The sequence below is a fragment of the Pagrus pagrus genome (genome assembly GCF_965226575.1).
Source record: "Pagrus pagrus genome assembly, chromosome: 11".
Classification (NCBI taxonomy): Eukaryota; Metazoa; Chordata; class Actinopteri; order Spariformes; family Sparidae; genus Pagrus; species Pagrus pagrus.
The window spans coordinates 27,079,520-27,106,146 of record NC_140195.1 but is presented as its reverse complement, the minus strand read 5'-3'; the positions used below and the strand labels follow the sequence as shown (position 1 = coordinate 27,106,146).

General features: G+C 40.6%; 1 protein-coding gene across 1 annotated transcript in view; it reads left to right on the top strand.

The window, feature by feature from the left end:
• cpne9 (copine family member IX) overlaps window positions 1–19,352 on the top strand; it is a 98,576-nt gene extending 79,224 nt beyond the window's left edge. Inside the window, exons 17-20 of the mRNA XM_084365686.1 lie at window positions 6,157–6,259; window positions 7,107–7,164; window positions 9,986–10,059; window positions 14,604–19,352. Coding sequence (XP_084221812.1) covers window positions 6,157–6,259; window positions 7,107–7,164; window positions 9,986–10,059; window positions 14,604–14,786 — 418 coding nt within the window. The 3' untranslated portion in view covers window positions 14,787–19,352. The remainder of the gene's footprint in view (window positions 1–6,156; window positions 6,260–7,106; window positions 7,165–9,985; window positions 10,060–14,603) is intronic.
• Window positions 19,353–26,627: the final 7,275 nt, after the last annotated feature.

The following is a 26,627-nucleotide window of genomic DNA, read 5'->3' as shown; positions in this document are numbered from 1 at the left end:
CCTTAAAATGATCTATAATGACAGTATGAATGCTCACTAAATATTTGTCTGTGACACTTTTCTAGCCCATTTTCACTCCTAACAAGTCAAATACGGCAGCCTCAGTGGACCTGTGTTTCTATGTTTGATGCTGTGGGTATAGCACTAGCATCATTTATTGAAGTGCCCCTCTAGTGCAGTAGTATAAAAAGCAAGGGAAGTCTATGTCAGAGGGTGGTCGGATGGATCATACACTGACTTTGTGTCTGTTTGTGACCAAGAGTCAGGATGGATTTGTTTTTAAGTTATGTTTCATAAGTTGACGTACATAAAGTAAGCTCATAATTTGGTTCAAAATAACTATGTTCAGTCAAATAACTTATATTACCTAACACTTCACGAGTGACAAACTTGGGTCACTTATGTAACTTATGCAACCTAAGTTAAAAGTCTGAACATAGTCTTCAAACATAAATAACAGTCCAAATGTTATAACCTGTCACAGTCTGCGAACTGCTTGTCAGCAAGCTATATTTTGAAAGTCTATCCAGACATTGATAGAGAGGAAGGTACCCAGTGAGAAAAAAGTGGTCTAGATCACGTCTTTTAGACGTCATTTATGGACATCCAAAGACGTCTAAAAGACGTCCAGGATGAAAGTTTTTTATACCTCTTTTCTGGACGTTGTATAGACGTTTATATGGCCATGGGAAGATGCATACACTGTTTCTTAGCCATGCTGTCTCTCCACCCCAACTGGCATCTTTTTTCTTTGGTCTTTTTTCAGTGTTTTTTATCAACTGATTATGGGCTGGCCAGACGTCTTTTGTCAATGTTGTTTATCGACTAATTCTGGCTGTCAGTGGACGTCCAGAGCATAGCCAGTATGAACGTCCATTCTCAACTAATTCTGGATGTCAGTGGATGTCTAGATTATGGCCTGACTGGACGTCTTTTCTCAACATCATTTATCGACTGATTCTGGCTGTCAATGGATGTCCAGATCATGGCCTGGCCCGACGGACATGATATCAACCTGTTTTGGACGTCCACAGATGTTGCCTGCTCAGTGGGTAGAGTGCCATAGTTTGAAGATGAAATCTGATGTCGTTTTAGCTGACTTTCTGTCAGTCGCCTCTTTATGGAGTTCTCGGTCCTGATTGGATAAAGCGGGCAGAGATACCAGAACATTTAGGAGCAGGAGAGACAAGGGTTACTGACCAAACACCTTATAACAGTGATTTCTGTTGGAATATAGAGCCGTATTTTAATAAAAATGTATCTCTTACAGCAGCTTGAAGGCCACTGAACAAGCTGCCATATTTGATGAGTTGGGAGTGAGAACGTTTACATTTCTTGGATCTTGGCACCCTTATAAGGTTTTAAACTGTCAAAATGATCCATCTCAAACTTGTAGTTGAGTTTTTGCTGACAAAAGGATACGATGCATGTAGATGAAAAGGTCATAAACAAAGGCAAAAATAAAAGTCAGCAAGACTGGACCAAAATGAACCTGGACTCCTTTAACACCTATAGATAATAGAATAGATAGTGAGATGCACTGTCTCAGAGAACTGAAGCACAAAACACTGTTACATCACAATATTCACGTATTACAATAAAATTTAGGATCTGAGAGGCATAAATGAGAAAAGTTGACTAACTCAAAACAGATACATCTTAATCTTCTTCATAAATTGTGTTTATGAATGTAGCCTCTCATGCCTGGTATAACGGGAGTATTTCCAAATGAAGTCTGCCTTCTAAATTATTCCAGTCCCTGGGTGCACAGTACAAAAATACAGTTTCGTTAAATTCAAAACAGACTCCGGGGAGGATTATCCATCTTGATGATCTGGTCTGATAGCAGTTTGAAAAAAGGAGGAAACATTCTGCAAAGGTAGACGGGGAGATTGGTTATACAGATGGAGGGTGCATATAAATCTTTGTCTTTTCATTGAGGTTCATAACAGGACAAATACATTACAGCGATGAGTTCATGGTCCAATATTCAAAATCAAACGATGAATCAAGCTGACACAGGAGTAAGCAGGATGTATACATGGGGTGTCCTTATAATGCAGAACAGATACATGTGGACTAAGCTGGGGAAAGCATTTGTTAATGGCTAATAGGGCATACATTTCTGTACAACATTATCTATGTGACTATGGGAAGTTAATTTGTCAATCAGCCATATTCAAAGATGTCTGTAGGAAGAGATTATTTCTAAATCATTTCCAGCTATTGTGTACAGGGAAATGTTATCTGCATCAAATGAGTTTTATTTAACTGTAGATTATGACGGCAGGCTGGAGGTCAGTGATTTAGACAGAGAGGAACTGTATAGAGTCCAAGTGAGGTGGTGGTTGGATAAGTCATACACAGGACTTTCCTCCACCCAGAGGCCAGGGTTTGTTCACATTTGTGCCTAAATTATGCAATGTAAGTTGGGTAAGTGATGTGACTGAACGTAGTTATTTTAACCCAAAGCACGATCTTTTCCTAAACCTAACCAAGTAGTCTTAGCACCTAAACGTTACCAAGTTGTTTTGGTTCCCTAGCCTAACCACGTCATTGTTATGCCTAAACCTGACGTAGTAGTTTTTATGCCTACATTTCTATGTGCCCTAAACCATCGGGCTGAGACCGTGCCCACAAAGACAGAGGGGAGGAGAAGAAACAGAAGCACAGCAGGGAGCATTTAAAACCTGTGGCTACATAAACTGGACCTTTGTCAAAACCTCTATAATATCCAGAGCAGACAGAGAGGAGGAGACGAGAAAACTTAACAACATCGTCACTTGTTATGTCACGAGAATATCTGAGAAACTCAGGGGAGGACCTTCAATAAACTTGTTCACTTCAAACCTAGCAACACGCTGAGGCAGAAACTTGTCCATCCTAAGGACAAAACACCCAGGTATAAACATAGTAATGTAGTTTTATGTTCAATGCAGCCAGGACAGATTTGTACATTGGAGAGACAAAACAACCTCTCCATAAATGAATGGGACAACACAGGAGCGCCAACTCCTCAGGTCAAGGCTCTGCTGTCCACTTACATCTGGAGGCGAAACATCATTCCTTTGAGGACAACAATGTAAACATCTTGGCCAGAGAAGACAGATGGTTTGAAAGAGGAGTAAAGGAATCCATCTATGTCAAACTGGAACAAGGAACAGAGGAGGTGGCCTGAGACGTTACTTATCACCCACCTACAATGCTGTAGAGTTCTCTCCCCAGACAGCTTAACAACCATTCACACCTGGGCTCACCTAGCCCTAGCAACCCACATGAAGGCCAGTTGGGTCAACGACCCACAAGCGGCCCTAACGACTCTGAAACTCAGAGCTCACACCTGTCCTTAACGACTCTGTCAGGACACTCCCACACAGAGTTTAAAGCCTGCCACTCCTCCAGTTAGTTAGAACTGAAGAAGCCTCTTGGATGAGAGGCGAAACGTCTTCAAGAAACTGAAACAGGTCCATTTGCCTATGATACAGCACTAAGAATCACCATGACCTGGATGACTGAGAACCTTCATCAACACATGTATGCCTCCACCTGACGTAATTTTAGACCCTAAACCTAACCAACTAGTTTTGGTGCCTAAACCTAACAGTGACCATTTGATAATGTTAATAACACTCCAAAAGTCATAACATGAAATTTTTGTCAGCAAGCTTTATTTTGAAATTTTAAGCAGACATTGCACATCTCTTTTTGATAACTTGAACGGGGAGCCTTTCCCATGCAGAGCTGTTGTTAGAGAGGTAGGCAGATTGTCATAGTTTGAAGCTTAAGGCCACTGACCAAGCTGCTGTATCTGATGAGTTTGGAGTCAGAACATGTTGGCAAATAAACTGTCCTGGACTAAACAAGACTGTGCTTCACTGAGAATATTGTACTATTTCATCTGTGTATTTATAAATGATTATAAGAATACTGTATCATTTTTATGATTGGCCCCCATAATTTTAAGAGAAGAGATCATTAGTAAAACATCAGAACCATAACCAGCTACTAGTACTCATACTGAATGTCCATGGACTAACCAAGGGGGAATAAGCGGCCACTTAAAGGAATAAACTGATTAATCTCTTTGTCTATTTTTGTATCAGCTAAAACTCATGATGGTTACAAGTTGATAAAGGGTTAATAAAAAAATGACAACGGTTTCTGCCTTCACAGGCAATTCAATGTTTTTGTGGAGAAAAACATGGATTAACTTGGTTGTTAGACCAGAGTAGTGTTGGACATTTTAGCGTACGTGTCACTGCACAGAATTATCAGTTGTCAGTTTTTTATCCCACGCTGTGTGTGACACCACTGTGTTAAGCGGCAAGAGGCACAGAGGTGGCACCTGTGAGAAAGCAAAACAAGAAGACAGAGGTGCTAACACACACACACACACACACGCATACACACACACACACACACACACACACACAGGCTCATCCTAACATGGGGCTAAAATCCCATACACATATATTTTATACACATACACATGGAGACATAGACCTGCAGATCAATGTCATGTTCAGACAGGTGGAACAGCTAAGTCTCTGGTATTAGATGCTGTCTCCTTCCAATAAATGCAGGTGAATGACAAACACACACACACACACACACACAAAACACACCTACGTGTTGAAACCATCCTCCAAACTCATCTGGCATCGTATCAAGCCACAGCTGAAATTCGGCATTGTGGATGTATTATTTTGTTTTCTTATCAAACCCCATGTTGGAAAGGGAATGAAGTGGGCGAGAGAAACAACAAGCAAGGTCACATGATTTCCTTCACGCTGTGTTTTTCAGTGCTTGTTATTTTTGAAGGGTCTCTTTCTTTTTTTCCTGCTGAAGGCTGTAGCTTCAGGTAATAAATAACTCAGTGTTCTGATGGCGTGCAAACAGCATCCGCAAATGAAAGGACAGCCACGGTGTGTAGGAGGGGAACAGACACATTTTAATTGAGTTTTTATGTAGCGTTGAATCCAAAATGTGTTTGATCCCAGAGATTCCACAGTTATGTATTGGTTAGATATTGTAAAAATATAATTGTCTCCTAGCAGGACTACGTAACATTTGAATGGTACGAATGAACTGTATGTGCTAATGGTCATAAATGCTAAACTGTTGCACAAATAGAGTCACTCTTTACTGTCACCAATCGCTAAGGTGAGGTAGGCTAGGCTAGTTAGCTTTACATGTCGTTAGTTGGTTATTGTTAGTTAGCATGTTATTAGCTGAATATGGTAGACTTGCCGTTGATAACACAAACTGCTAATAGACAAACAGTGCTTTAACAGTGCCGTTCAATTCCATATATTATAATATTACAATTCCATATTTATATATAATGGTTATTATTTTATAATCTTATTGTTTCACTTCATTTCCTTTGCTCTATAAAGACAGTGTTGGTGAATTTGTGGCTTTTGGTTGTATACAGCCCCGCATCCAGTTTTGCCCTATGCCACTCGCAATATTGCAGCAAAAAATTCCTCTGCTGCCCAAAATGCATTTTCCACATGAAGCACAATTATAAAAGAGGCATCTGTAAAAATGATGACAGGACAGCTTGCAGGTCCTTTTTGTGAGACAAGTTCATTTTTGAGTCTCATTCCCAACTCGTCGAATACTGACACTAAACCTTTCTTACAAATAGGACCTGTAAACTTCAAACAAAGTTAATTATTCCTTGTCGAACTTTCACTGAGCTGAGAAAAGCAATTTAAAAATCTGTGATGTAAAGTCTTTGGGCCAAGCTAGAAAGTTTTTGCCATATGCGCCGGGCAAGTGATTCTAAATGAACTGAATAGGCTCCATCTTTGGATCCAGTGTGCAGATTATAATGCATCTATGGATTTAGCCCAGGACGGACATCATGGGGCCAGAACATTATTCAGGAGTCATTTCCAGGAGAGAAAAAAAGCCATGCAAGCAAAGGTCAAAGGGTCAGTTAAAAAGTCACTGTGTGTCATACAGTCAGAGCTGATTCAGCCTTGTACAGAAGTCCTGAGGTGCAGTAGACCGGATAATGTATGAGACCACCAGGCAGGTGTGCTTCGTGTTTTCTTCAGTAGTCTGTTACTCAGGAGCACGAGCAGACTGTAAGCTCTAACCTGGGTCCATTTTCTGTGTGTGTTTCTGTTTGTGCACGTTCTCCAGCTGTGCGGCAGAGATTACAGATGGCTCTCAGTACTTTGTCCTGCTGATGATCACAGATGGAGTGATATCTGACATGGTCCAGACCAAAGAGGCTGTGGTCAATGTGAGTAAACAAACACATACACATACAAACACTCACGCACCCGTAAACAAACACACAGAGACTGATGGATAGAAGTGCTTTTCCCCTCAGTTACTCCAATCTCTTGCCTATTGTGTGTGTGTGGGGAGGGAGCTCTGTTATTTTCCTCCAGAATGATGCCCTCTGTGATGTCTGGATATTAACAGCTTGGTGTGTCCCAGCAATCAGCATCCTGCGATAAGCAATACCTCAGAGCTAAAGGAGAAATACCGAAAAATCAGTTTTTCTCTTCCCGATTCAAATCATGGAGGAAATGAAAAGACATTTTTGCTCGCATTGTGCTCTCCCTGTGCTGGAGAGATCAATGTTGTTTCAATAACCCGTCAAATGAATGTTTGAGAGGTGTCTGATCCAATTAGGTTGGTTCTGAGTGATTAATCTCATGACAGGCAGCGTAGAATATCGAAGGCAAGTTGTTTGTCATTTTCTCCCTCCTAATTATCCTACAAATGCAGTGTATAATAAACTTAGAGGAAGTCTCACACATTTGCTTTGAATCCTTCAAATGACATCAATCTTCTTTGATGAATATTCTCCATTTGCACCACTTTTGATCTTAAGATTTGGAAGATAAAGGTGAAACCGACGTCCCATTGATGGCTCGGTTAAAAGCGTAGGATATTGGATCAGCTTAATAGCTTTAGCGTTGAGAATAAAAATGAGCATGTTTGAATCAATGCTCACTTCACCAAAATAAAGGAACTTTCTTGAAAACTCTGTTGTTCTTCCAAAGCGTATATATGCCTCAATGCACCATTAGGATCTAATAAATCAACTGAACTGATTGTACATTGTCTTTCCTGTACAGGCAGCAGCACTCCCCCTTTCCATAATTATCGTGGGTGTTGGACCAGCTGAGTTTGATGGTGAGTGTTCCATTTTAATGATAAGTCTAAAATGTTTCATGTCAACATGAATAAACATGACAGAGAAGAGAAGTGTTTTTTACAGAAGAAAAAGCGTTTAAAGGGGCAATTTAGCACAAAATGGTGAGATTAGTTTTGGTTTAAAACATTCAAAGTTTAAAGGGGCACTATGTAGTTTTTTCTTTTCAGGCAGAAATTCAAACTCAGTATTTTGATATTTACAATATTAATAATGTAATACAAACTCAGATATTTTTTTTTCCATCAGTGAAAAAACAAGCTGTTCTCAGAGGGATGTAAGGTCCCCAGAACACTGTTTGAAGCTAGAAAGGTGGCAGGGTCTGCCACATATAAACAAAGTAAAACAGTATGAAATCGTGTCGTCCTTTAGGGTCAGTTTGTTTATTCAGTTTATTCAATCCTGAAAACAAAGAGAGTTTGTAGGCATAAAAAAATCAGTCACTGAAGATCTTTCTGATGATTAAAATGTAACACTACCTTTGACAAAAATGATCAACAGTTAAGAAACTACAGAGTTGACGTTCTCTCAAAGACATTTATTGTGTTGCAGAGATGTCAATTAAGTTAGCATGCTAACTGGCTGGCCCTGGCCCGTCCTACCTCGTTGCCCACAGTGACCCATTCACCACCCGAGGCTGAGGTAAGGGTTAGGTGAGGGTTGCTATTCACTACAGCCACAGGTAGCTGCAGCAAAGAGTATAGTGAGCAGTTAGCGATTACGCTGCCCCCTATAGTTTTGGAGCTACCCTTCATCTATGTCAAACTGGAACGAGGAACAGAGGAGGTGGCCTGAGACATTACTTATCACCCACCTTCAATGCTGTACTGAGTTCTCTCCCCAGACAGCTTAACAACCATTCACACCTGGGCTCACCTAGCCCTAGCAACCCACATGAAGGCCAGTTGGGTCAACGACCCACAAGCGGCCCTAACGACTCTGAAACTCAGAGCTCACACCTGTCCTTAACGACTCTGTCAGGACACTCCCACACAGAGTTTAAAAGCCTGCCACTCCGCCAGTTAGTTAGAACTGAAGAAGCCTCTTGGAAACCCGTCACTGGGTTTGGATATGGGTGCAGGCAACATGGTGAGTTTACCATTGTTCATTTGCTTGTACTGCCAACATTGTAGCGATACAAAGCTGGTTGAAAATCAGCAAAATTCCTTTATAAAGGTGTAATATGTGAGAATTGGCCAACTCATTCATACTCCAAACAAATAGGGGGCAGCATATGACCAGAGTAACCACCAACCACTCATGTAACTGCTTTCAGCTAGTTAGCTCAGTTAGCCTTGCGGTAAGCAATCAGTACTGGGAGCTCTGAGTGATACTACGAGACAGGATAGGACGGTGCTAGCTGGTTAGCATGCTAACTTGAGTAGACATCTCTGCAACAGAATACATAGACGTCCTTAATATAATGTCAAAACCCTTATTTCTTCACATTCTGTTCATAACTGTAGTTGTTTTGATCTTTTTTAAAACTAAAATTCTTATTGCACCTTTGATGCTTCTCGTCAATAGACTACACATCACTTGTATCCCTCCAAAATGGCCACGTGTTTTCAACCCTTTAAATAGTAAGGTCATGTAGCAGTGTACCTTTCAATTAGGCCTGTAGCTGAGCAGAATGTGATAGCCGACCACAGGAAGCAGCAGCTATGGGAAGAAACGTGCACTGAATGTGTTTAAAATGTAAACAGTGTTGATTAAATTCAACAGCCTTGACATTGCAAAGACACAAGTATGTGATGTTTTTTATAAAAGGCGGCGTTCGACTGGCCTTGACTTTTCCTTGACTTGATGAGGCGCTTGCGAGCAAACAGGAAACCACTATAGCAGCTGCATCATAATTGGTTCTTTATATACAACAGTATGCCGTGGCTCTTCGTCTTCGCTGCAGAGAGTCAGTGGAGTCAAGTGTGCAGGCGTCCCACTGGCCACAGATCAATGACTTTTCACTGGGGACCGTTTGTGTGTGTGCAGTCTGTTACTGCTCAGCAGGGTGTGACGACTTGTGCCTCATCACTGGATGGCCCATCATTTTCTACTTGTTTGATCAATTAAATGGTGGGATTGGTTGTGAAGGCGCTCAAGCATGTTTAGGGGTCACAAGGTCATACTGGTGTGTGTGTGTGTGTCTGTGTGTGTGTGTGCGTGTGTACACCTTATTGCCAGGTCTAATTACCTCTGTTTGTATTTTGTTTTGGCTTGAGTCTGTACACTCCATTTCTGAATACGTTGTACGAGTGTTTTTAAGCTCAGCATGTCATTTCTTGCTTTATGCCGTCAGTTCTGGTGTTTCTCCACTAATATTTTCTGTGCGTGTCTGTTTGCTGATTTGTTCTCACGTTGTGCTCAGCCACCTGTCCCCGGCAGCGCCACACATCCCAGCTGTTTCGTGTCTTAAGCCAGAGCGAGTCCAGATGCAGGAGACACGCTGTGCACGTTGTGCTCCGTCAGAGCACACTTTGGCCATAGTTGAAATGGCGGTCTGAAAGTGCTCCTGTAGCTACACTTTGAAGCTTGCCCCATGAGTAGCCAGAATTATTTCCATTATTATTATTATTTCTGACCTGTAGTGTAATTGTGCATCATTTTTGCTCAAGAAAATTCTATTTTTCTCTACGTGAAATGTTCTAGCTATCCTCTGTCGAATACATGTTCCTTTCCCCACGCTGTGTTCCACCTCAGCAATTACGTTATGAAAATACAGAGGAGCACCTTGTACCTTTATATTCTCCCTCAGCGGTTTCAGTATTGAGTCATACTCTCTCTGTTGCTTTTCCATCCTTTTAGCTATGGAGGAGCTGGATGGAGATGAGGTGAGAGTGTCCTCCAGAGGACGTCTTGCTGAGAGAGACATTGTACAGGTACTCATCATAATTCTATTAAACCTTGCAGGTTAGACTTGAGCATGCTTCTGTTAACAGCAGCAGCATGGGGGAGATATCTCTGAAAGGAGGATGACACACACTCGGATACACACTGGGGATGGCCTCATACAATATACATCACTCATTTACAGTGGGCCACAGAACAGGCTCAGTGTCTTGCTCTCTGATTCTGGTTTTACTCGGTCACACAGCTCAAGAGTCCATCCATCCAATTCAGTGGAGTAATGTGAAAGACTTATAAAAGACTGCGAGAGTTTTCCAAGATAAAAAGCACAAGTCTGTTTCAAATATGTCTTTATATATTAAACCAACTGATTTATGTAAAGTTACAACACATTTAAAGTTGTTGTAGAACTACAATGCATACAGTGTCATACATGTAAGCACACTGTGATTTTTTTAAATGAGGTTTTTACATTGTGCTGTGCTGGTGTGATAATTCCTGAAGGAGACACAAAAGGTGCCACCAATAGTACTGAATGTATATGCAGGAAACGCATACTATTATTAGACTATCATGAATAAATGAAAGCTAAATTACTTCAGGCTTGTCCCAGCAGTCTTTTTCCTAAAAGAAGCAGCTGCTGAGCACCAATACACAAGGGACAAGATACAACATGGCGACGATTTAACCGTGAGGTTAAAACAAATGCAGCCTGGTTAGAACTGCAAATCTGATTCATTCAATTGAATGGTAAATGTAAATGTAAGTAAATAAAAATATACTATTATATTATATCATATATATTATATGCAATATCAGATTAGACTTTCAAAATAAAGGCTCTGTGGTCAAGCTGGCAACAGTATGTAACATAAAATGCCTGGTCACACTTTCAAAATAAAGCAGGCTGAATGCTTCAGTTGTTATTAACGTTTGGTTAGGTTTAGGTTTACGCAAAAAAGGAAACAGAAAAGATCAGAAAAGTTCATTTGGTTTAAAATAACTAGCGTAAATGTACATATAATGGACCAAACCGCTGTGAGGCATATGAAGGGGGAACCAGTCTTTAGAAGCTTAAAACACATTGTTTTGTATCTTGGGTAACTTACTGTTTGAAACATGCTACAGTAAGTTTTCTCCCTGTATGAGAGTAATGAAATGAAAGTATCATTTATTGTCCAACATCACAGGATAAATATCTTTAATAAAACAAAACTGGGTCTGTGTGTTCTCGAGTAATTCTGCTGTGTTGTTAATGTTCAACTGGAGAACACTCTCTCTGCTACAACACTTGTATGAGGGAAACCCATCATTATCCACAGCTCTGCACTGTTGCAGCTATTTTAAATTGTATATCTACCAAAACAAATTGTATCTAACCAATAACGGTAAAGGTTAGAAACCTTCTGCTGTGGATCTTTGATGACTCCTTCCTCACTTCAAAGTGAACGTGGGACGTCTGCAGCAGCTGTGATCCGCTGATTATTTTTACTGAACAGGTGACATTACTCAAATATCTCAACAAGCAGATCATGTAATTTGCATAAATCTGTTTTTTAGAGCTAAGAAGTAAATTTATGGAAAAAGAAACGTAGAAAAGTTTTTAATCGTCACTTTAAAAACTGGCCAAACAAAGCGAAGACATTCCCTGCCCTTAAAGACACTTCATCCATTATCATTTTGAAACTCAGCAAGAAATTGTTTCGCAGTGAGCTTTATGGGGAGAGAGAGCAGTAACCCCATCAGGAACTGATAAAACCAGAACCGTAAACAGTCATTTTGGGGAGCCTTTTAGAGATATGAGAACACAAACAGGAAGCATATGAAATTGCCTCTGATAACAATGTACTGTTAAATATGCGTGCAGTGTGGAGAAGCCTGGCCAGTCAGCTGTCAGAGCAGAGGGTACAATGATAAATGAGTGCCTACAATGAAAAAATGCATAGTATATTGACTTAGAGAGGAAGAATGTGAGTATGTAAGATATCAGCAGAGCAGCTATTTATTGCAAATAATTCAACATTGACATCACATTAATGAGCTACAGTAATAGTAACCATAATATATTCCTACATACAAAAGGTTTGACTTAATTGCGTTGTTTTTCCACTATCAGTGAACACAGAGGAGGGGTTTGTTTTGTAAAGGCACCATTGTACGACGCTTCACCCCACACGGGGTTAATAGCTGGATAATATGCCTTCTCATTGTAAAGTTGTATTGATATCGCTATCATGTTTTCACAGTCCCGTCCCTCCAGTTTGTTTCGCTAACAGCAGTAATCACATTAGCATGCTCACAGTAATCCTTTGATTGCCTTTAACCTTATTATGACACTAATTCAATCAGGATGTTTACACTTGTGGCAGAGAAAAAAACACAAAGTTCAATCACTTTACATTTCCATGCATTCCTGTTGTTAATGATGCAATATGACGAATGCCTTCAGTGCAGCCACTGATTATTTTTCTCCTCTTATAACTAACAGTCAATTGCTCCCATTAGAACTCCCAGCTGTGTACAATAAAGAGACGTTGGCCTAAAGTATTATCTTGATTTGTACATTTATATTTCTGTATTTACATTTACAAACTAAATGGATCAAAATGGTACATAATGAGTAGTTTCATTGTTGATACACAGTCTCTTTCAGACAAATGCAAAGTCCACATCGGTCTCATGTCTAAATAAGCACCTTAGTTAATATCATAAAAGTCATGTTTTACTTGGTACGACAAAGTCAGAAACTTCCAACTTCCAACATAGCAAATCCAATTTGAATCCTGTCGTCAGATTAACATTCATGCTCGAGCAGCACAATATGAAATACAGAGAAATAGAGATTAAATGCAGGTCTTGTTCTGCCTCCTTACCAGCATTATTGTTACAAAAGGAAATAAACCCAGGGTAATAAACCTTGATACGCAGCAAATGAGCCAATTCTAAAGTCATAAATCTTTAAGGGGGAAGCAGATTGTGCACATCAAAGTCTGTAGAGGTGTTTGGAAGTATTGCTGTATATGTTAAAAGTTAGTCGGTTTGGGCTGTGTTTGAAAATGAAACAAGTAGGAGGTGTGTTAGAAAGAAGGGAGCTTACCAGACCTCTAGCCCACTTTCATCTCTGCTGCAGGCCAAAGGCTCGAGGCTACAGTGGCTATTACTAGCATAACACACCGGATCCAGGCTCTAGAGGGTGCCCCTCAGCCTTACTTCCAAATTGGCATGGTGGCCACTCGCAGTACTGCAGCAAAAAATGCCCCTGCGGGCCAAAAAGCATTTTCCACATTTACCACCATTATAAAAGAGACATCTGTAAAACTGTTGTCAGGACAACAATAACTGCAAACAAGGTAGATTATGAGCAGGAACACGCCGGTGGGCCAGCAGGGGAAACTCTACTGCGCATGTTCAATGTGCTGCTTAAATCTATGACCTGAATCTCTGATCAAACTCTGTCCGAGTCCAAGCAGATGTCTATCGTGAGTCTATGTTAAAATAAGTTTTCCTTATTTTCTTCATCTTCTATGGTGGTAAATTGAATATTTTATCAGATTATCTGAACGTCTGACTTGGTCCGACTTGGTCTGTGGCAAATTGGAATGGGCATTTAAGTTGCATTTAGGTTCATATTTTTATTTTTGGTGTCTTCTAGAAAATGTTTATAAGCTTTAATGTTGAAAAATACATTTTTTTTTCTCATAATGTTCATTGTTGCAGCACCTCTGTTCACCCTCTGTCAGAACGCTCTGTTTTAATGGCTGTCTCTTTAAGGCCCTCCTCCTGAAAAGCCCAGTGTGCTCTGATTGGTCAACTCTTACAGGTCTGAGCAGGCCTCGCCCACCGTGTTTCTGCATCAGCTCTGTCAGTGTTTTTGTGACCATTGCTGTGCTGGGGCCGTGGCTGAGGGCAGGCACTGTTCAGTTACGACATCAAACCTTACAAAAGTCCTGACGGCTCATTTAAAGGCCCAGTTTCTGAATAGGAAGTGTGCATTTCATAATCAAAGACATGGAAATCTGACTTTTAGCAATAAGGAACCTTCAACAAATACAAAGAAAGAACAAAGAAATAAAGACATAGTTCAGTAGATATTGATACACTGTGAATGAGACAATTTCAGTTGTGTGGTTAAAAAAAATGTTTCAGCTTGTGACTATTCGGAACAACGCTACCTGTAAGCAAAAATGACTTACTATGGCAGCATAAATCGTTGCCTAATTAAAGTTGAAATTGATGAGAAAATTAATGCAGGGACTCACTGTTGGGGGTGAGGCCATTAATTAAAGCTTTGACGGTATGATAGGCAACTTTTTAAAATCCATCACTGATGCAGAGTGAGACATCATTAATTTCCTCTCACATACCAGGCGCCGAATATTATGTGAGCATTCCTTCCTGTAGCCGTCATGTCTCGTCTGAATAAAGCTGTAACAAACGTTAACATAACGGAAGCTGCCTTTTCTTTAACAGACACGTGAAACCAGCAGTGTGCGCTGTACTTCATGTCTAAAGAAGGGCTTATTAAACATTAACATTGTAAGAATTTATATTAATTCTTTGTCTGCAATGCTTCCAGTTTGTTCCATTCAGAGACTACATCGACAGATCTGGCAACCAGGTGCTCAGCATGGCCCGGCTGGCTAAAGACGTCCTCGCCGAGATCCCTGACCAGCTGCTGTCTTTCATGAAGAGCCGAGGAATTGAGCCGCGACCGGCCCTCTCCTCCTCGCCGCTGCCGGAGCTACACAGGCATATCTGACCCCTGACACAGCTCATCTCTGCCTCCATCCTCCCCCCTCTGCTTATCTGCAATCACCTCCCACACAGTTATTTGTCACTTTAAAAGAGCAGAGGGATCGACCCGTAACTTGCCCTCTTCCTGTCTTATCGCCGCTGAGGCTAAACAGGCACATCACACTGACGCAGCGGGCGCTCATCCCTGACTCACCTGCTGCTGTACCTCATCTTCTCCTCTCTAACTCACCCTGTTATCAAGCATTACTTTTCATTTGCTGTCTTAAAGAGCAGTGAGACTGAAGCATGACTGCCCCCCTCCTCCCCACTGACTATCATTCAAAGAGTCCCTCTCACCTGACCAAGTTTCTGCACAAGACTCTTTTCATTTGTCCTTGTCCTCAGCAGGTGTTGACACTAGTCACACTTGGCAAGAGTCCCAGAAAGTGTAAGACACTAAATTTAATTGAAGCCAGTCTCCAAATTAAAGCAGAGCCCTCGATGAACAATCTTTGCCAGCTTGTATCAGGTGCATTCGGGGGATTTCCGTGTTTGTGGTTTATCGTCATTATCATCAGACTGTGCCAAATCTCTTGAAACCGAAATAGAGGCTGCCAAACAATTAGCTCAATTGAGGAGTTTTCAAACTGTGAGGCGCGGCGCCCCAGGAGGTGCAGGAGAGTTGAAGGCAAAGACACTGCCTGGGGTGAAAGGGACAGGTGCATGCTGCCGCTCTGTAAGCAGCAAAAGTTAGTTATTGTAGTTGTGAAACAGTTAGTAGTTGGAGGGGCAGCAGCAGCTGTGATGTACAGCTCGAACAGCCTTTAAAAACTGTACTTTAAGACAATTAAGGTACTCTCAAACCCTTCGCGCCTGATTGTCGCAGTTCGTTTCACACTCTTTCTTCTCTGAGTCATAACTCAGTCCAACCACAACACACAGATGTGATGCACTTATTTATAGATTCAGTGTGACTTACACTTTCCTCAGATGGACACCATCTCAGATGTTCACTGAGCATAAATGTCTATAAACCCACGTAGGAATCATAGAACAAAAGATGCTCTTGCAGCTGCAGACCTAACGTGCAGAATCATCCACGTTTTTTAAGTTTTCTTCAGTATCAAAGTGATCTGGTGATAGCAGTGGTGTCACAAGTTCAATCCAAAATCAAAAATTGATTGAAGTGAGCTTTCAGTTTTGATCATGGAAATCAAAAGCAGGATCAGTGATTCTGTCAGTATATTTTCTTCTCTCCACCCAGCCTAATTACACACATCCAAAGAAAAAAAAACAACACTTCAAAGAGGACACAGCTAGCTGACCGGTAGCCCGCAGCTACACTTCCAGACACTGTGTGCACAAAGATGATCAACTGACTGGCACCACAGGACACTCAGACAGCTTCAGAGATATTGGGTCTATTTTCTTTTTCAGAGATCCTTTATTGATTTGTTTTGGGGCAGGTTTTACCTGGGACAGATCTGGGAAACCAAACTTTATAACAAACTACAGTTATGTCTTCTTGTTTACTGCCGAATCCCTGAGGGGAAAAGTTATAATACGACTGTACGGATGTAAATGACATTTGTCAGGGCATAAAACGAGTGATCTCTTGACAAATCTAGATACGACAGCCACCAGTGCTGACGTTTCTTTAATTGAAAATGAAATCGAATAGCGGCCTTAAAGGTGCAATATGTAAGAATTTTAGTTGAAAACATTCTTAAATTAACTGAATTATCAACAGAATGTGAGGAAATAACAGTGTAACACTTAATGGCATCTATGTATTGTGCTGCAGAGATATCTACTGACATTAGCATGCTAACCAGCTAGTGCTCTCGAGGAGCCTTAAAAATAAGGAAGGGTCATTATATCACTGAATCTGGCTTTGGGGCCACAGTGGGGCTGCAGTGCTGATTGTATTGAAGTCAATGGGACGACATATCTACGTCGTGCGACTTCTGACGAAGAAATGCCTCCAGAAAATCAAAGACCACACTTCAGAGAGTAGGTAAACACCTGATTTTTTTCCCCAAATGATCGACAGGGCTGATGATATTGTGATTGGGACAGGCCTGACTGATTTTAGCTGTTATTCTGATGATATGCTGCCCCCTATTTGTTTTGAGCATGAGTTCATAAGGAGTATTGTACCTTTAAAATCCAATTACCTGCTGAGCTAATAGCTAATTTGTCATACTTTATGGCGCCAATTTGTCAAAATGTAAACAAATATTGGCAAAACAAACAGGGCCCAAGTTTTAGCCCATGGCAGCGTTACACTTCTTGTTTACAGCTTCCAAATTAAGTGAACTGTAGTTCTGAAAATTAGTGCATGATTACTTTTATTATTTTAAATTGCAGATTGTTTCTGTCCACAGTGTCCCTCTGAAACCTCTGGTTTAATGCAACAGGATGAATAAGTGACAAGAAGAGCGTACATAGGGTAGCAGACAGGTGTTGGCAGGTCTGGTGTTGTGGTTCCAGTCACAGACCTTCACACAGACACATATACTTAAACAAACACACACACACCTCTTTCTGCCATGACACACCCACCCTCCATTTGCCCAGCGTGGGCCGAGGCTGGGTGCAGATTCCCCTCCTGCTGTTAGAGAAATGCCAGTCTCTCCGGCTGCCCTGCAGAGAGGAGGAGGGAGGAAGGAAGGAAGGGAAGACGAGACGGGGAGGAGGGAAGAATACAGAGGTGGGGGATTGTGAGTGATGGAAAGATAAAACATGAAAGACAAGGCCATGAGACAGGGGAGCAAAGAGACAGACGGACAAGGAGAGAGGGAAGAGGAGGACCCAGAGGTTTTATTTGTTAGGCGAAAGAAGGGAAAGAAAAATGTGTGATGAGAGTTGGAGAAAGCGACAGAGAAGAAAACTTTCTTTAGATTGAGTTGTTCTGTGTCTGGTGAGTCTCAGTATGCATATTTTGGGAAAGAAATCTCAATAAATGATAAACGCACATTCTCTGAAAAGCAATACACCTGACTCCCAGTGTAATGTCTGAACGTCCCTCCCCCTCCCCTGCCATGACTTGACATTTTATTCCCAGGCAGACTGGAGCTGTGTGCAAAGTGGGTGCAATCTGCCACCTAGTGTTCATCATTTATATAGCAGGGTAATCTTTATTATGCATGACTGCTGTACACTCCTATACACAGTGCAGACGCATGACCTGATGCAACCGTCCTTACTACCATAGCTGACTGCAAGCAAAGTGAAATCAGGCACCCAGACAGTTCTGACCATAAAGAACTACAGTCTCCGACACACCTGCAGTACGTTCTTATGTGAAATGTGACTTTTTTCGGGGACGTTTTGTTCATATCAGTGTGATGATGGTGGCTTAGAGGGGTGTTTCTGCTGTTTCATGTGTCGTGCAGGTATAATAATTTTTTATCAACTCGTACGATAATTACTTTAACCGTCAAGATTTTGCATGTTGAGGAATAAATAAGTGTTCAAGTGGTCTTCGTCATTGCAACTGCTCAAAAAAAAAAAAAGACAAGAGAGAGATATATCTCGAAGTAATATGCATTTTTCTTGTGTCACTGTACATTTTCATTTGTAGATTTCAGAACTTGCTGTGTGCAGTGTCTTGCAGAGACGTGGAATATTCAGTAAGTGAAATTCCCCATGGAGAGACATGTATTTTTGATATTTTGCAATGATGTGGCCTACCAGGTCGTAAAAAGAGGCATGGAAGGCCTCTGCAAGACACCAGTGGTATAAAAAAAGTATTCTAAGGGAACTTGTGGTGTGATTTTTGTACAACAAGAGAATTTTTTGTCTGTCTCTTATCTTTGTCCTACGGCTGCATTAAAGTTGCAGTGTGCAAGAATTTGGGTTTAAATTTAGATGAAATAAAATAGAATTATCAACAGAATATGAAGAATATGAAAATAGACATTTTGACGTGATTCAAAGATGTCAATGTATTGTGTTCCAGAGATATCAATTGAAGTTAGCATGCTAACAGGCTAGCCCCTAGCCGTTTTGTAAAAACAACACCATCAGTCCCCCAGGTGCTCTGAGCTCCCAGCCCGGCAGAGTCAGCTGATACGTCTGCTAGCTGCATGGCAAACTGAGCTGACTAGCTAGTGGCAGCTACACTTAGCAGCAGCGAGCGGCTGTGTTTGGAGTATAGAGTGTAAATTCAGCAGGTGGAGAATTCTTGCATACTGCACCTTTAACAAACTGTATGTATATTCATGGTGTTTAAAAATAAGGCTGGATAAGGAGTCATGTACAGTACCTGATGACGTATGTTACCCACTTGTTTGCTTACAGTAGAGCTACAAAAGCCTTTTACATTTATGTCTCTGATAATAAATCTATATCGTCTGTTGAAGTTTTTATGAATGTCCAAATAAGAAGAATGTAGAAGTCTGAGCTAGCAACTGTTTTGACAAATCTGTTGTCGTGTTTTGATATAAGCTTTGACTACGTTTGTGTTTACTCATATCTCCTGAAGTTGTTCAACTGCGTTACAGTGAAACATAAAGCGGCACAATCTGATCATTGTATGTTGTTGTTTGTCCACAGAGGGATGACTTAAAGTGGCGGGCTGATTCTATTACAGTATCCGTGGTCGTGATTCATTCGACAGCACCACACAGAGCGCTGAGCCTCCTCCCATGAAAATGAGTTCTGGTTGATTCAGGAAACAGATTAAAGCGCTGTAATACACAGAACTATACATTATGTTTGTATTAACTGATTAACAGTACACACGGATGAATCACTGACTTTATCTGTCTGCATCAGCAGGACCGACATAAACAGCAATGCCACTTCGTTGTTGTTTTTTACATTAATATGATGTTTTTTTAAGTCAGGGTGAAAAAGGGGCGGATATAATCTGCTAGCTATTAACATTCCAGCACATACTCATACCTAAATGACTGAACGGGTCGATTGCCAGTGTAAGTTTCCAAAACGTCATGACTGTACCAGCGACAGGCTAATGGACCTTCATCGTACGCAGTGCCAGAATAAATGTAGATACAACTCCTGTGTCTATAGTTTCACCACACATACATTTTGATATTTGGTAAAAACACAAAAAGACTTAAAGGCCACATGATTATTATCCCGCTTTGGCACATATTTGATCTATTTATATATCTGTATTAATAGGCGATTGATTAGACCTGTATTTAAAGGAAAAGTCTAAATAATGTGTTTGTTTTAAAAACAAAATGAATAAATCAGAGATTGATATATCAGAGATTCTTAAGATATTTAAATGTTTTAATATTTAAAAATGTATGTTGAACATTATTTATGCAGGCAGTTGATGGTAGGGGGCCCCTGACCCCAGGCTCTTGTCATGTCATGTCAAAATATCTGTGTCTCGATCCTGCCCAGGTCGTACGTCACAGTTTTATTAAATTTAGGCAACAAAACTACTGAAGTTTCGGAAAATATCGTGGTTTGGGTTGAAATAAGGACATTACTTAAATAGGTTATGTTATGGTATGTTATGTTGTGTGATGTTACTTAACTACCTTAACAAACATTTTAAACAAAAACGTTAAAATAAGTTACTCACAGTTGACTCTTGGTTTCACATAAGACCCAAACAGCAGACTTCTGCAGTGTGTATTTGACCCATACATCCTCCTCCCTGTGTGGACTGTGTCACTCTTTATACCCTGGTCCCTCATTTGCTGCTGTAATGATTACTCTGGCCACTAGAGGTGCCGCCTAACAAGAAATGCAAATATGGCTCATAATGAGCTGCTTGTACAGACAATCTATAGCCTGTGGTAGTTTTTCTGATGAGGATGTGTAACATTCTCATGTTACTGGATATTACGGGTTCTTCTGCTCTCATTTGGGCTTATTTTGGTCAAAACCTGCTGATTTACCGACACAGTTCCATTGGTTGAATGAGTGACAAGCCAGTTAAGGAGAGAGTGAAGGTGAGTAAGTAGAAAGTAAATAAAATACTGAATAATACAGTTTATGACATTTCATTCCAAAACCATGGGCCAAAACCATTTGGTATTGAGTCTCTGTCCAATATTATGATATAATTTTTATTATTATTATTATTATTATAAGTATAATATTCTTTCATATTTCATCTATGTTTTGAGATAAATATCTTTCTCTGAGGCTGCCAGATGCTTTACTATGTTAACCAACTATATACTAACTGTGTCTGTTTGTTGAGTCGTGCCGAGCAGGTAGTGAGTTTGTCAGAGGCTTTTGGCAGGAAAGAATGCATATGACAGTGGTGCGGGGGATTAATCTTTATGGTTCTGTAACTAACACAGTCATTTGATCCAATGTTGATAAAAACAATAATAATTATAGCCGCTTTAAAGGATCAGCTCAGCAAAATCACAAAATACATACTGTTTATCCACATAACCACAGCGGTTTAGTTTTGGTTTATTTGTTCACTTTCTGAGATATTTGAGACGTCTGCCTCCATCCAAATTCAATGGAGGGGACGAGAATTTAGTTTTTGGTGCCCAAATGGTTGAAATACTTCATCAGAATCTATCAAGGACATGATCCTGAAAGCTTTGGATAATCCACAGACTTAATGAGAAGGGTTTTCTTTGGTAGCTAGTAAAACTGGCCACAATGATGTTCGTCTGTCTGTCTTTGAACGCACCAATGAGGAGTTTTCAGAACTGCCTCTACTCACATTACTGTGAAAATAATACTGTATAGTGACAACAATGAAACTGACACTGATGAATTACCAACCAAATTTAACATTTTTGCAAGATGATTTTCATGTCATACTGAATTATATTAAAAAACTAAAACTATTCTAAAACTTACTTCAGAAAATGATAAGTAATGCAGAATTTCTATGTGTACTTGTCCCTGCAGAGAATCATCGAACAGGCTGATAATTATTATGTAAGGAGAGAAAAAGTGAGTGAACAGATCACTGCAACGTAACAGAGGAACAGTCGGAGCCGGACGTGCTGTGACGGCCTATTAAACATAATGACTTAAAGAGGCAGAGGAGCTGTGCCTGATGTAAACATGCTACCAGCGGAGGTGTTTTGAAGCAGGCAGCAGCTGAGGAGAGGCAGGAGGAGGGACCGAGACGCAGCTCAGAAAGTGAACGACCACAGTGTCGAAACTTTGAACGTGGTGGAGTGAGACGTCAGAAAGACTGATCTGTCTTTCCTGATGGTGCACTCAGCAAAGATGATTTCATTCTCATAACCAAGGAACACATCACTCTCCTGCACAACAACAAGCATATCCTGATGGCATTACAACATTCTTTTTTTTTCTCTCTAAACATAATTTTTTATGAGAGTGTGGAAAGAAACAAGGAACAACATCTGGCAAAAACGTGTGTTTTTTAAAGGGACTTGAACAAACCTGGTTTTGTGGGACTTTGGGTAATAGGTCAGAGAGGCTTAGCTCAGGGAAACTTTGGGCAAATATAAATGAGGCCTTCAAGCTGGAAAAAAAAAGAAAAAGGAGGCACACTTGAAGTTTGCAGGGAGCTGCTTGAGGGCTACTACAAGTTGGACAGGCTACTGTAAGATTGTGCGTAACAGTTTTCGAGAAAATTGCTTTAACTATTGGTCTCAAACAAAGGCCACTGAGGGTTTCGTGCATGCTCCAAAGTGGTTTCCTAAAAGACCAACTGGAACCAAGTTAAATGTAGCTCAGGAAGGCCATATGATACGTTACGAGAATATAGAACGACTGCGCTTAATTCAAAGTGACAGATTCCGCTGTACGCGCTGCAAACTGAAGTTGAGTAAATAATCAAGGAGACGTAATCGTGTCGAATTTTAAAAGACTCAATAAAAGGACCAGTAGTATTACCAATAACAACAATGTGGCTGTTCTGTTTTTCCACTTACCTCACCACAGAGCCGCTTTATAAAACAGCTTTTTGTTGTTGTTATGCTGTCACAGCTGAGAGGTGCTGTGGACGGAGTTATGAACCGAAGAGAAACACGGCCAAAGTCGGCACAATCACACGCTGTGTAAAACCGTGTAATGTGTCTCTTGAGGGGGTGAGTAGAGTCCTGTCAAAGGAATAGTTTAGAAGGTTATGCATTTCTTTTTGAATTTAACAATATACACTTACCTGGGCTGGAGATTTGATATTGTACATACATGCCTGCATGTCACTTCTCATGAATATAATTTTTGATGTCATTTTGGCATTGTGTGTATTTTGGACTTAAAGGTATTAATATTTTTTTAGACTTGTACCTTCATTGATATTTTATATCTGCACTCTCTTCAACTTTGTACTAACCTGCCATGCCAGATGGTTTGTTACACAAAGCCATGTTAAAGAAACTGTTGGAGAAATACTCGTCAGGTGATTGGACAAACCTTCTGTCTATCATGGCCTAACTTCAACCAATCAGATCAACATGAGGAGAGCGCCACTAGCAGCAGAGCCCGTTGGTAAATCAATTCTTACAAAGTCCAGTGGACAGAAGAGCAAAAAACATCTTCTCCATCAAGGAAAGCCTTCAGTTCTGTTCTTTATTCTTCTCTCAATGAAATATACTCTCCAGTTCTGATATAACTAGTGCTGCAGCAACATCGACGCTAACGTCTTCAAGAGCCGCCATTGTTGTTTTCAAACGAACAGTTGCTTCTCTCGCTGGTCATCAAACCTAAATCCCGCCCGTAGTTGCCAGGAGTTCCTCATCCTGATTGGCTGAACCGAAGTGTGTTCGGCCATAAGTGCTTCCTCGCCAATACCTAGATTAGAAGACTCTCATTCTCAGGCTGTATGGTATGAAGCTACAGCCAGTAGCCAGTTAGCTTAGCTTGGTAAAAAAGACTGGGAGCAAGGCGAGACAGCGAGCCTACCCCTGTCTAAATCATGATATGTACTGGTGTCGTCCGTCTCAAGTAAAAAGATCCACTTATCAGCACTTCCACATTTTTCAGAATTAACATTATTATTCTGAATTACTTTATAATTAACATCTCATTTGTTTCATTTGTACAAAAATCGAGAAAAGAAAAAAGGAAGTCTCTGTGCGTGAGCCAATAGATAGTTCAGCACAACTTACTTTGCCGTTTGCACAATTCAAACAATCCAGATGTGACCGAGCTGTGAAGGTGCTGGTAGCCGTTAGTTTGTTGCACTCACTTGAGGGGGCAGATGATTAGAACAACAGTGGTGTTCTGGTGTCAATGCAGTGGAAGGGGGATACGTAAGGCCACATTCAATGGATGAATGTTACAGACAACGCCTTTAACTATTTTAACGGATGCACTGGGTAACAGTTTGTTGTCTGGCACTGGAGGTCAAAGTCATCTCCCATGGTACCTCTTTGCTAAAAAGTTATTCACTCACTGAGAGCTGAGCTGTTTCCAAAAAATCATCCACTAAATGACCGGTGCGTTCCGCCACAGCAACAATTATGTTAACAGCGTACTTGGATGACATTGCATCTTACATATTCTACTTTACTCAGTATTTCAGTCAATTCCCTTAAATCCACTCACAGTGATTATCTCACTATATACAGGCAGTGTAGTCCAAAAAGTGCCTGACAATACTTCTCTTCCCCATCACATAATCCCTCTGTCTCTTCCCATCACAGGGATTTGTGAATAGGCAGAGACATAACTTAAAACCATTAAATAAGGAGTTGGCCACCATCACGTGTATACTCCAGCAAACCATTTTTAGATCAGAACAGACAGAGGAGGAAGGGGATATATAATACCCCTGTTTAGGGGTTTGAATAAAGGCAAAGCTTTGTTCTCTGTGTCTGTAAATGGTTTGGATTAAGACTACAGATCCAGGACTTGGAGGCATAATATTCTCTGTGGAGCATGGCAGTAGCCATGACAGCAACGCTAAACACTGCAGCCTCTGTCCTGGAAAAACAGCAGTATCTGGAATCTGAGGAGTTTTGGAAAACAATGGTGGTAATGACTGAATGTATTATTACTTTTTTACAGCATAGTAGATCCCAGCAGCGAAATGTCATGGCTTTAAAGGTACGATCCTAAAAGTATAGCACTACGTGACGCAATGAATCCTTTCAGCCCATGGTTTCTCAGGGAGAGCCATAAACACTGCTCCCAAAGGTCAAATCCTCTATTATTAAAACATATCAGCCATTTGCACCATGTGTCATCAAATCCGCCAGACCAGACAGTTTAATTCTGTAAGAGTGTAACTGCTCTGTGAGAGAGGTTTGAACTTTGAAGTATTGCAGTGATAGTAGGTAAACTATAAACAGTATTAACTGATTTTGTGGCCACTTAGGGGCAACAGAAACAAGTTGTAAACAACAGGGTACGTTCCATTTAAACTGGGAAGTTGGAATTCCCAGTCGGGAATTTTGACTAGAGCATCCCCTGAAGTCGGATTTCCACGCCTGACACACTTCACCGACACTGACCTCAAAATCCAAGATGGCTGTCCTGCATATCAACAGCTGTGAAAGCTGTAGAATACACTGTTTATTGGCCCTTCCGACAATACTGTCCAACTTCTTCTCTGTGGACATGTTGCTTCTGTGTTTGTATGGGGAAAATACTTCATAATGCATTATTTAAGGTATTGCTAACAGTGCCGGTGGCTAACCTGACTAGAACTGTACTTGACTTGTACTGGAACACATCAACTCGGGTATGACATCATTCCCATGTCCGATTTCCGACCGCCGAGGTAAATGGAATGCACCAATAACACTGACAAATCACCTGTTGCCCATTTACACATCCAGCTAGCTCCGGCTAGCAACATTAGCATTCATTAGGAGTTGTTCTTCTGATCAATGCAAGTCCAATATTCACTCTCCTTTACAGATCTGTTTTGGTCTTCATTAACCCCTGAGAAAAATATTTGGCTGTTTAGCTTCTTAATGCTCCACTATGTTCACTAGCTAGTTGCTAACTGTGTCTGTCTGTCAGTCTGTGCTGGGCAGGTAGTGTACAGTAGGTATTCAGAGCTGTAAAACATGAGTTCATTTGAAAAATGCTTGCTTGCTTTCTTGATGAGAGTCGGTTGAGAAGATTTATCTCATTCATATAATAAGCAGCAAATTATGAAGCTACAGCCAGCAGCCAGTTAGCGTAACTAGCATGGCTCATATCAAAGTTGTCAAAAACAGTCTTAAATCATATCTCATTTTTTAAATTCACATTAATTATTTGAAATTACGTCATAAAGCTCAGTAAAGCCGAGTTGGCAATAATAAATGGTCTATGTAACGTCTCGTCAGACTTTCAAAATAAAGCTCGCTGACAGACAGTTCACATATCATGACATATAATGACTTTGGGACTGTTATTAATGTTGGTAAATGTTCAGAGTTTGGTTACATTACTCACCCTATGTATGTGAAGTCATGTCACAAGTATGTAACTTGTGTTACATAATTACATAAGGTACCCTACTTACATATGGGGGGGAAAGCCTGGTTATCATCCATCCTACCTCCCCAACCACTTCTTTACTGGACTTTTCTCACTACACTCAAGAAATGACACAAGAGGAATAACTACACCTTCATACTTCATATAGCCACAGAGCAGCCTGCTATAATTGATGCACTGAGTGTGAAAATAGACTGGTATTGCAGAGTCATGGGATAATGATTTGATCCACTGTTAAAATAAAAAAATATATAAAAAAGTATCTTTGAATTATTTTTGTTAAATATATATGTATATTTAGATGGAATGCCTCATTTAACTTATCTAACTGAAACATGTTGCCTGTTCTGTTTGCTGTCTTTATTATATATAATAAACCGACAGAAATGCTGCCGGATGAAAAGCAAACAGGACCATCTTTCCTGCACCTGATCCTCTCGGTCACCAGCCAGCAGAAAGCATTAGCAGAGACAACAAAGCAGGGACATTA